This window comes from Ornithorhynchus anatinus, chromosome 19 (assembly GCF_004115215.2).
Source record: "Ornithorhynchus anatinus isolate Pmale09 chromosome 19, mOrnAna1.pri.v4, whole genome shotgun sequence".
NCBI lineage: Eukaryota > Metazoa > Chordata > Mammalia > Monotremata > Ornithorhynchidae > Ornithorhynchus > Ornithorhynchus anatinus.
This window is the reverse complement of record NC_041746.1, coordinates 26033027-26044866: the sequence shown is the minus strand read 5'-3', so window position 1 is coordinate 26044866 and position 11840 is coordinate 26033027. Positions and strand designations below refer to the sequence as shown.

General features: G+C 40.8%; 1 protein-coding gene across 2 annotated transcripts in view; it reads left to right on the top strand.

Moving 5' to 3' along the window:
• The window catches only part of CEP162 (centrosomal protein 162), a 55031-nt gene that overhangs the window by 8334 nt on the left and 34857 nt on the right, over positions 1-11840 (top strand). For both annotated transcript variants that reach the window (XM_007670734.3, XM_029047198.2), the window contains exons 3-6: positions 5858-5993; positions 8962-9111; positions 9473-9659; positions 11205-11269. In XM_007670734.3, coding sequence (XP_007668924.2) covers positions 5858-5993; positions 8962-9111; positions 9473-9659; positions 11205-11269 — 538 coding nt within the window. The remainder of the gene's footprint in view (positions 1-5857; positions 5994-8961; positions 9112-9472; positions 9660-11204; positions 11270-11840) is intronic.

Genomic DNA, 11840 nt, shown 5'->3' with positions numbered 1-11840 from the left:
AGACCAGAATGTATTTTTTCAAGCGTGCATGTGGTTTCCTCCCCCTGGCGTAGTGGATAGTGCATGGGTCTGGTAATCGGAAGGACCAGGCTGCTAATCCTGGCCATGCCACCTGGCTGCTCTGTGAATCTTGGGCAAGTCACTTCACTCCTCTATGCCTCAGTGACCCCAACTGTAAAATGGGGATTGAGACTGTCAGCTCCACGCGGGCCAGAGACTGCGTCCAACTTGATTTGCTTATATCGGCCGCAGCACTTACTACAGTGCCTGTTAACAGATACCACAGTTATTATTATTAATACTGCGTACATTTATTGAGGGAGAGAGCAATGCTGTACTCCCTAGAATTATAATTCCATAATAATAATTGTAGCATTTGTACCACTGTAGCATATTCACTTACTATGTGCCAAGCACTATGCTAATTGCTGAGGATGGATGGATGTGATCAGGTGAGACAGAATCAATCATGTCTGCCAATTCTGTTGTATTGTACTCTCCCAAGTGCTTAGTACAGTGCTCTGCTCACAGTAAGCGCTCAAGAAATATGATTGATTGGTGGGGTGCCCAATCTATTCACAGAAATAAATGCGCACACCCAAAATTTGGAAAGATGGGGGGTTCGTCCTTGAACTCCTCAATGGTTTCCATAGTCATTCAGCCTAATCCACTTTATGCCCTGATGCACTGATGTGCCCTGTGGCCTTGGGCAAGTCAGTTAACCTTTTTGTATCTCAGAGTCCTCCACTGTAGGGATAATAATACCTGCCTCTCCTTTCATCACAGGAAGGGTGTGAGGATAAAATGAGGTAACTGATTAGAGTTACCTCAAATGAGAGTGCTTTGGAAAAATAAAAACACGCTACCAAAATAATGCCAAAGTATTATTTAATGCCGACACCTAATGAGCCCTATAGCTAAAACCAGTGAGGAGCACATCAGTGACCAAAGTTGGATGCCCTCACTGAGTTGGGACCTCAGTGTGCATTGTTCAGTGTTTCAAAGGTAGACAGGAAGGTAGAAAACTGAATCCAGCAAGCCAGTTTATTTTGCCCTTCCACTTTGACATGCTTCCTGTCTGTTTGTCAATCTGCAGTTACCTGAGTATATTCAGATCAATTCCTTCTCTTAAGTCTTCCGCCATAGAACTGGGTCAATACGATTGCTCTAATGTTGGTTATTGAGAGCCCTTGAGTGGGCCAAGGATTATCATTCTTACCTTTCCCCAGCACCCAATAGAGTTCTCTGCGTCCAGGGGCCGTCAGTGCTTCCTTTGTGGGACAGGGACTGTGTCCGAACCGATTATTTTGTATCCACCTCAGATCTTAGAACAGAGCTTGACACATAGTCGGCACTCAGCAGATACCACAGTCGTCATATCATCATCAGTGCAGTACTCTTGTCCACGTTAGGTGCCCGGGGCACCAGTAAATGGTCATTAAATACTTCACAGTGAACAAACTGATTGCAATCCAGGGCCTTTTTTGTGGGATTTGGGCCCTGCTGATGCATGTTGACTGTGGTTTGAGAAGACAGCCTCAAGAAGTGTACAGCCGCAAGAAAATCAATGTGTCTTCTCTAGTAGGTCTAGGTTTTGCAACCACATAGCTCATTATAGGCTTAAAGCTCTAGGCTCTAAGCTCGTTGTGGGCAGGGAAAGTTTCTGCTAATTCTGTTGTATTGTGGTCTAACCACCATATAGATTTTCAGTTTGGTATAGAGTTTGATGGTCTGTTCTTGAACCAGGAGCCAAAATTTTTAGCAGATACTGACTAATTTGAAGTTGCCCTGCATTTGAGAGAACTCAAAGAGATTTTGAAAAATGGATGGTTTGAAAAATCTAAGTAGAAAGCCTTCCTCGAACAATTGAATTCTTTCTTTGAAAATGTCAAAACCTTACTCTATCACAGTGGGAAAGACCTGTTTCAAAAAAGTCGTAAAGGACATTAGAAATTCAAATAAACCACTATGCTGGTGACGTCTGGGAGAACTTTGTGAGTACGATAACATGAATTTAGCCTTCCTAGACCCCTCCCATCCACTATCACAGGGCTTCACCTCTCCTCTTCCCCGAGCCTTGCTCTACCCTTTGGAGAGGAGGGTAAACTGATCCCACTTCTCACCAAGATCGTGAGTACTCCCCGAGGAGCAGGGACCCTATGTCAGTGCCACTGTGTATTCTTTCCCAGCAATTTTTGTACAGTACTTTCCCAGCTTTTAGTACAGTACTGTGCATCCAGAAAGCTCTGTACAGATACTATTACTGTTATCCCCTTTCTCTCATTAGCCCCAAGTGTCCAAGGTAACTAATGGTGCCATCAGGAGTCCTCTTTGGCCTGTGGTATTGTCAGGGCCCCACCACTGTTCCTCTGCCCGCTGTGATTACCCTTTCCCCACCGGAGGATATTTTTTGTGGCCCCAGGGTTTGTGGGTAACATTCAGTGGCTACTGGCTGATGTCACTCATTAATGATTGGAACACTGATTGGCAATTTGAACCAGACAACAGGGCACTTAGGTATTTTTTTTATTTACTCCTCAGAGTGCAGTAAGAGTTGAGAAGTTTCTAGGGGATTTGCTCAAAGTAGAACAGAAAAAGAAGGCCCCAAATACGTGCTTTTCTTTGATGTGTCTAAATGATCTGGGTAGATGTCTCTATTCAGCACTTCATCACTGTAGATCTAGCTGAGTTGCAGGGCTTTTGAAGAACCCTGATATCTTTGAGGTCAACTTTGCAGCTGTATTCTGCTAGGGAAAATGAACCTATAAACAATGCGTAGTTCTACAAGTTGCAAAAAAAAATAAAGGAAAAAAACAAGGAGAACTTGAAGTTTTGTATTGCCCATAAAAGATTAGAAAAATTGGGGTCCTTGGAGAATTGTACTGATGTCTGCTCGCTGCATAAGTCTTTAATGTTTTTACTGCTGATTACGAAGAAATCCATTTAATTCCAGATGGGATTTGCTTAGCATTTGAAGGCAGATATCAAAGTTTCTTCTCCGAAAATCTTCTCTGCCAAGCTTTCTATTGAAAGCCCAGAATATTCGGGGAAACCAGCTGAATTGGAACAGTCTCTGTGATCGGGCAGCTGACCCGGTGGGAAGAACATGTTAGTAATTTTTATTTAAGAGTTTTCTTTTCCAGCTGTGACTACAGTTTGCAGTTGACAAGATGGTTGGACAGAGAAAGTTTCCAGAGCTCGTTCGCAACATCTGGGGGTTTCAGTTTCTTTGGTTATGATACTCCAAGGAGTATCTGCCTCATCCCAGGCCTTGCTCACAGAGTAGAGGATACAATGAGTCATAAAAGAAACAGCAAGTGATAACAGAACATTGCATCAAGCCCCTGTCAATAACGTAGAGCTGTACTGAATCACTGAGGTCGCTTGGGACTGTGTTTCCGTAATTCAGTTGTGGCTGGAGTAAGGAAATTATTCTGAACTGGTCACTTATTGAGCAGACATTAGGAATGTGCAAGTATGAGAAATTTTTTTGACCGAGTTGCTTGGAAGTGGAAATGGGCTGAACTATATGTGCTTTCCCTTCTGCGATGCTTTAATATTTTTCCAGCTGCTCTAATTGGTTTAATAATCCAAGTGCATGGCATGTGTTGGAAGAATCCTCTTGGTGGTTTTTTTTTTTTTAGATTGTTTTCATTCGCAGTGATGAGGTTATTCCAGGTTTCTTTCAGAGTTTTGTATCAAGTACTATTGATTTGGCTCTGAAAGAGTTTTACGTTAAAATGTGGTGTAATGTGGTTTGAACCGCTGAACATAGTCTGCAGAATCAGGAGAGGTTCGAGTAGGCATTCTGGGTTTGCTTGGTTGATATAGTCTGAGTGGTGTAAGCTCCTTGTGGCCACCAACTGCATTGTATTGTGCTCTCCCAGGCGTTCAGTACAATACACTACCTGCCATAAGCGCACAATAAACGCCATTGCTTGACTGATTTGAAATAGAGGAGATACTTCCCTCTTCCTGGCTGCCACTTTGACTACTCCAAGCTCTGTCCTTGACAGGGAGCAAAGCTTCTGAAACCAGAGACGTCTCACCCTGTCCCACCTCCCTATCCCATCTCTCTCTCCCTCCTGACGTCTCCCACTGTCCACATCCCATCTGATAGTGCCAGAGTCATTAATCTGCGGGAACAGAATGTTTTCATGGTCCTTGGCTAGGGCAGCTAGTTTGAAGACTTCTGTTTTCAAAAGTCCTTCATTTCCTCTTTTCCCACCACCTTCCGCAGCACCCTGATTTGCTCCCTTATTCATCCCTCCCTCAGCCCCATAGCACTTATGTACAAATCTGTAATTTATATATGTTAATGTTTGTCTCCCCCTCTAGCCTTTGAGCTTATTGTGGCAGGGAATATGTGTGTTATATTGGACTCTCCCAAGCACTTAGTGCAGTGCTCTGCCCATGGTAAATTGCTCAATAAGTACAATTGGTTGATTAAAGTATTCTTCAGAGATTTTTTACAAAAAATTGTTAACTTTGAGCAAGTTTTTCTAATGCCCTAGTTTAAAATGCCAGGAGAAGCTTAATAACTGCTATTAATCCTGTGCTTTAGCTTAATTTCTTTCAGCAGACCTGATATCAAATGGCAGCTGATCAGGAAAACATACACAATGTATTTGTCACAGGTCTGTCCACCCTCCATTGCAAATGCAATAATCTGTCTCTGTAGTATCGTACATCGGTGTAAAACATCTCTAATTCCTCCTATATATGCTCATAGCAGCAGCAGCAAGTGACACTGAGGTAAGATCTGTCGAAGACCCTCATCGCTCACCTTTGGGAGCAACCCCATTTTCACCGCCAAACACTGTCTGCTGCCCATTGTCCGACCCGGACCGTAGAGGACTCCCAACCTGAATCTCAGCAGCCTTCCTTCTCTTCCTTCCTCTCTCTCTCCATTCCCCCCGCTCCCAAGGGTTTATTTGATCTGGCATTCCAACCTCTTGATTTCTAGACAGCTTTGCCATCTACTTGGGAAGAACCAGTGGCAGGTTGCCTGCTTTAGAGGAGACCTGCCCCCCACCCCCTTATCCAGGAGCATTCCTGCCCACCTGGAATCTCCAAAGTGGTTCCTCCCTTCTTTTCCTAATCTCTTCACTCTCACTCCTGCCTAACCAGGTGTGCCACTCAGAGGGAGGCAGTCGGGTGCTATAGGAACCTGTCTTAACCAGCACCAGTGCTTGCTTACCTTTTTGCAGCAAGCAAAAAGCACTAAATTGCTAAAATGTGTACATGAATTTTCCCATCCATAGTTTATTCTGGCTTTTTTTCATTAAGGCCATTTATTGCAAACATTTGACTGTTGTGGCTTCTGGACTAGTTTGTGTGTGTGTGTTTGCTCGGTAATATTCTTTAGTGCAGTCAATTTTGTAATCAAAATGCTATAGCAGCAGACTTTCATGTAACTCAGTTGAAAGGAAGTGCACATTTTTGAAACCCAGTATCGATTACCGGCTCTTGTGTTTTCCCATAGAATTCTCATTTATTTACTAAAAAGCGCACAGCCAATATTTTAGAATATTTTTTTCTGGCATTAGACATACTGATTCATTCATTTTTGCCTGTCGGTCGTGTAAAAAATTAAGATTTTATCATTTATTGCTCTGTTTACAGTTATGTCAAGGGTCCGATTGCCAATGTTTTTTATCAATTGAGGATCATTTACCTGCAAGTAACAGTTTAAATGATAAGAGAATATGGCTAGTTGCTGATCCAACTAATGGAGTGAATTTTTACAAAGTTAATGGGCCAACAGTAACACTTCTGTGATGGATTAAAGTGGCGTCTTTTTATGTCTTGAGAGAAATAATTAGATGTTTTTTTAAAAAGTATATTTCTGATTCAGGATCTTTCAGATGAGTCCATTGAAAGCTCAAAGAAACCAAGTGTTCTGGAGACCCTTGGGCAGCCTAGAGAAAAGAAATCGAAGAAAAAAGATCCAGTGCCGTGGTGGATAACTGAGGATGATTCTGATAATGGCGGTAAGTCTTTTGTCCGTCTTTAAATCGATTTGACCACAAGGTGTCAGTCAAGACCTTTTTTTTTGTTGTTGTGGAGTTTTGACAAATACTCTGCAAGAAAAAAAGAAATTTTTCCTCTTGACTTTTTTCTTAAGCTCTTCAGACTAAAAAATGTATCAACCTGGGAAAAGAGAAGAGAAGAACAGAAAATAATATTGAAATAACCAAAAAAAACCCAAAACAAAACAGATGTCTCTCTTAAGTTTCCAATCTGGTATATGATTAGCTTTAGTTTCCTAATAATGATTTTGGTATCTGTCAATTTGTGGCTTTCTTTAGAATTTCCATTAGAAATTGCTGTCTGTAGTTATTAGTTTGGCTCTATCGATTGAATGAAACCAAACTGCTCTTTTTTTCATCTGGTTTCAATGGAAATTAAACAGAGTAGCAGTAGACCAATATTAAATTAATCTCTTTATTTTCTCATACTGCAATTGTGTAATAGAGTTGATTTGCTTGATATTAAATGTACTTCTCCTTAACAAATGGAAAAATAGCAAGCAGGGTTGGAAGACTGGTATGGAAACCATGAAGACAGATTAAGAAGAAGTTAAGAATACTGAATTACTTGAATGGAAAGATACCTCAATTCTCTCTCAAATTTAATAATTTTTGCAGAGGTTGATACCTGATGTTAAATATATAGTCCACTTTTTTAGAAAAGTCACTGTTAACCTGTAGAGAATCCCTCTCATTGCTGCAGGTGGTACACCAATTCCTGCTGCCATTTTTGAATTTGAGAAAAATGCAGTCTTAAGCAATGAAGGAGGAAATGTCTCTGGCCCTCCAAACAGAAAAGATATTTCAGTGTATCGGCTGTAGAAGTAGTGAGGCCATTTTAAAGGGAGCATTCTACTTTGGGAATACAAATTAGCATTTTTTCCAGTTAGGTACAGTTAGGCATGGGAGCTGCAGGGTGGTTTAGTGGAAAGAGCACAGGTCTGGAAGGCCGAGGATTTGGGCCTTAATCCCAGCTCCACCATGTGATTGCTGGGTGACCTTGGGCAAGTCACATAATTTCTCTGTGCCTCAGTCTCCTCATGTGTATAAGGGAGACCTATTCTCCTTCCCCCTTAGATTGTGAGCCCAAGTGGGACAGGGATTATGTCTGATCTGATTGTATTATATTTACCCCAGCACTTAGTGCAGTGATTAGCAATAGTAAGCACTTTATTGCCACAATTTTCATTATCATTATTATCATTAGAGGACATTAATCTCAGCTATACCCCAGAGGGCTCTTCACCGTCATCAATCAGTCGTATTTATTGAGCACTTACTGTGAGCAGAGCACTGAACAGAACTTGGAGGATTACAGTGTAACAGAGTTGATAGACATGCTTCCTACCCACAATGACTTTACAGTCTAGATAATGCTAAGGAATGACAAGTTTTACTCCAGGAGCCTTTGGTAGTGAGAAATAGTTGGACACATCCCTAACCTTGGGGTGAGGAGTGAAGGCCAGCCACTACCTTGTTTTTTTCCAAGGAAGGAACATCGGTTTGATACAGAATGGTGTTACTCAGGGTCCGATATTCAGGTGTTTTATCTCGTGCTGATATTTTCATGAAGTTCTGTGCCAGTAGTAAAAATCCAAATCCACAGCATTTCATGAAGATCGAATACAGCCTGGCAGAAGAGGTCATTCTGTCCCCAGGTGGAAGAGCATAGCGGTAGACATTAACTCAGAAGAATTTGAAACAGTTTATTTCTCGTCTCATTTGTCTTTTGGCAAGAGGAAAAGCGTGAATGCTCGAAAGCAGGACAGCAACATGTGGCCTCCTTTTAAGTCTGCTGCATTTGTGTTTAAATTGTAGAGCCGACTTGAGCCTTAGAGCGTCTGTGAGAAGCTCCAGTTTAATGGTAAACTGCAGCTTCTAGGTCCTGGCCTGGTCTATGTGGAAACAAGCCTTTTAGAAGAAAAATGGCAGTGCTTGTAATGGCCACTCTTTCTGGTGAAGTTGTAGTCCAAAATGGAATCAGGCTGAAAGACTTTTTTTTTATGGATAATTCAGTTTTCATTGATTCACAAAGGATACTTCTAGAGAATGAGTACCCTACGTATCAACTAATTATATGTTAGCAGCTATTCTCAGGATTCGATTTCATTTCAGTTTTTCCTTAGTGGAAATTACATAGTTTCATCAATCCATTAGTTTCCAAGTTAATTAAGTAAAAAAGGCCTAAAATAGTGAACTTTCCATTCAAATACATTTTCACATAGTACATCCAAATTAGCAGAAAGATTTCTGTAGTGTTTAAAAGATAAAGCAGGTTTCTGGCAAAAATGAATATTATGGATGTTATAATCTTTTGGAAAATGGAGTGTTAGAAAGACCTTAACAACATGGGAACCAATTTCTTTTTGCATTTTGTGATGTTTCCAGTTAAATAGATAAGTAAAGAAAAGAAAATGACATTATCATGACTGTTTTTTCCAACCATTCTCTTTCTGTGACATTTGCAGTAGCAACAAATTTTGTATTTTACAGCCTCTTAGGCTCTATTGTTCATTTTTCTCCCTGACTTTTTCTGTTTTTGCTTACATTGAGAAATGTTACTGACCCACAGACATATACACTTAGTTTAACAAAAGTGTCCTGAAAGAAACCAAGGAACAGTAAAAAAGCACATAGATGGTCAAATATTTTTTTAATATATGATTCATTCTTAAACATCTTTTGCCCACATACTTGAAGCATTCATTTTTAAGAAGAATATGATTTTGGTGAAGGTTGCCCTCCAGTCCCCAGATCTGGATTAAAGGCTTTATGGATGGATCATCTTGGGGATTTTTTATTTTTTTTTTACATTGGGTCCAACACAAGGTTTTCTCATCCATAATGGATGCTCATCAACACTCTCCATTGCATTCAAAATCACCTGCCCAATAAAACCTATTCAGGCCAACTTGATTTCCATTTCTAGGAGTTCTTGGAGCCAGTGGGCACTTCTTGAAATCACAGAAGACTTCTCATCTTACGGTGAAGACTGTGGTAGAAGAATCTGCTGAAATAATGCAACTCCACAAAAGCAATGGGACATCCAACCTAAGCAGAGACAGCTTGGAAACAAATGGTAAGAAGTCTCCAAGGAAGTAGGTGGTTACGTTTTCGGCCAGTTAATGTAACTCCATTTAAATTGTGGGGAGAGTGTTAACCGGGAAACATGTACCTCTTTCACGAGGAGCATTAAGAATAGAAGAGACAACCACATATCCCTAGAAAGATTTAGTAGGGGACAACTCAGACCTGAAACAATAGCCTCTGGAGGTTATATATGTTTATTATTCTCTGGTTTCTGGGCTTTTTGGGAGAAGAAGAAAAGAGTAAGCAACAGCTGGTTTTTAATTCTCAACATTTTAATGGGGGTGTGGTTTTGGAATTAAGTCAATGAAACTTCTGTGCACAGATAAAAGGAGTTTGTGTTTGTCATTTAGATTCAGTTTTGGCTTCCGGGCCCAATCATAGTGCTTTTGGAATTGGACTGGATACATTGGAAGAACAAGAAGCGAAGGAAAGATTTTTGGCTAGATTTCAGAAAGGCATCACATCTACCATTGATTATTCAGGAGTAAACAAAGAACTGGATTCAAACAGCCCTACACAGTTTAAAGGTTTTTTTCGGTAATGCCAAACATACCCAAAAGATTAATTCAAATGTATTATTCTTTTGCTAGTATGATAAGGGGAAGATTATATTGTAATAGCTGAAAATTGAAACTGAATTGCAAAACAATTGATCCCATTGCAGTGATTGAAAACACAGTGTGATCTATTAGAAGATATCAAATTCTGTGTGTTTGTGAACAAAAAATGCATTTGAATTTCTTTTTTATTACATTTGCAACCTACATCTTCAGTGTTGCCTTTTAATAACTGTTGAATTGAATGTTGGTACAGAAGTTCAGCTAATTAGGGTGGGTAAGTATAAAAACAGGATGCAACACTGAAAAACAGTTTGCTCTCTCTGTCCTTTCTCAGAAGTCTTTTCTAAGAAGATTCCCAGTTGGATGATGCATGGTGGAAATTCTTCAGAAAAATTGCTTTTGTTGTCATTTTGAAAATGATGTTGTTTTTAAGTTTTGTAAAATCACTTCAAGGCCACAGAGCTGGACTTTGGAAAAGAAATATGTTTTGACTTAATGAGCCGTATTCGCTCTGTTGAGAGACTTCACCGTGGTTTTAATTGGGTGACTTTGGAAGCCCCAAGAACTTTCCCAAGGCTCTAGAGTACTTTTTAAGAAGTCATTGCTTCAAGTTTTGGATAGGTGGATAGTCTGGATAATTGAGTTTTCCTATTTTTCAGATCTCAGTGCTTTTGTATTAGTTTAGGGGAGGAGGCGAAAGAAGGGCTGGTGTCTCTGCTCAAACCATGGCTCAAATCACTCTTGGGAGTGGTTGCCGGTTTATCTTTGTGGTGCTGGGGGGTCCTGGGAGTTGGGGTTAGAAGAGGGAGACACATGACTCAGTGGGAACACCGAGTGTGCATTCCCAGTGGACTGGACACATCCCCCAACATCTTTGCTCTCAGTTCCCTGATCCTCGATCTTTGTCGTACCCAGCCGGCAGCAACAGCAATCCCAGGCAGAAATCAACTATGGAGTTTCAGGAGTTAGTCAATAAGTGGTATTTACTGAGCACTCGCTTGGGGCAGAGCATGGCTTGAGAGAGTACAATACAGTTGGAAAACACGATCCTTGTCCTCAAGGAGTGAACAGTCTAGTAGGGGAGACAGACATTAATTACGAGTAAGGGAAGCAACTGATTAAAAGGATGTGTACATAAGTGCTGAGGATTATCCGCATTGGGGCTCAATCTAACATAAAACGCCAGTTTTATGGATACAGTTGAGTGCAGAACTCCAGTAAAATCCAAAAAGAGTTGCAAATATTGCCAAGGAAAGCTGTCTTTCCCTGACAGACCAAGCCTAAACCTGAGATGATCCCTAATTCTGCCTCTGGTTCATCCATCCTGCTCAGTCCGAGTGTTTGCAAAGTCTAGGTTCTTTCCACCTGTCTCCTGCATTTGCTAAATAATACAAAGGGATTTGGGCTAAGTGCAGGAAAGAGCATTTGGGAGATAACTGGACAACGTATATGTGAATATATGCAGAGAACCGTGTGATGGCTGCATTTTCTGCTGTTAATGAAGTGACTGTGTTTTATGCAGAAATTACGATGTAAAATCAACTGAAGAAGAAAACAAGGATGACTCTAAACTTGAAGAGATATCAGGTAATTCCATATTAGTCTTATTGATAAGGTCTCCTAGTCCGTTACATGTGTGAGACCTCAAAAAGAAATTGTTAGAGGAAAATAACATCAGTTAAAAGAAAAGAAAAAGCCTGTACTGTAGTGGAAAGGGTACTGGACTGAGAGTGAGGAAACTGGGCATAGAGTTCTGGACTCTGATGCCTCGAGCAAAGTACTTAATGATGCTGAGCTTTCAGTCTCTTCATCAATAAAGTGGATCATATTTAGGACTGAAGAATTGCTATCACTTGTATGAAGCTGGGTAACACCATCCACAGGAATAGGAGTGAGTGTGCATAATCTGTATTCTTGTCAACTGGTTCTAGTTTAGACCCTGCAGGATGTGAATAAGTACAGTCATTAGGAAATAGGGCTCTAAAATTGTCATACTGGATCAGACCAGTAGTTCATTCTTCCTCTCAGAATGACATTAAAGGGACTTTGGAGGAAAAGCATCATGACTGCCCTCCTGTACATCCGGGCTTCCACTCTTCCAGTTGATACTCCTATCCATCCCTGCACCCCGCAAGGGCCAGCTAAAACTCTACAGAGG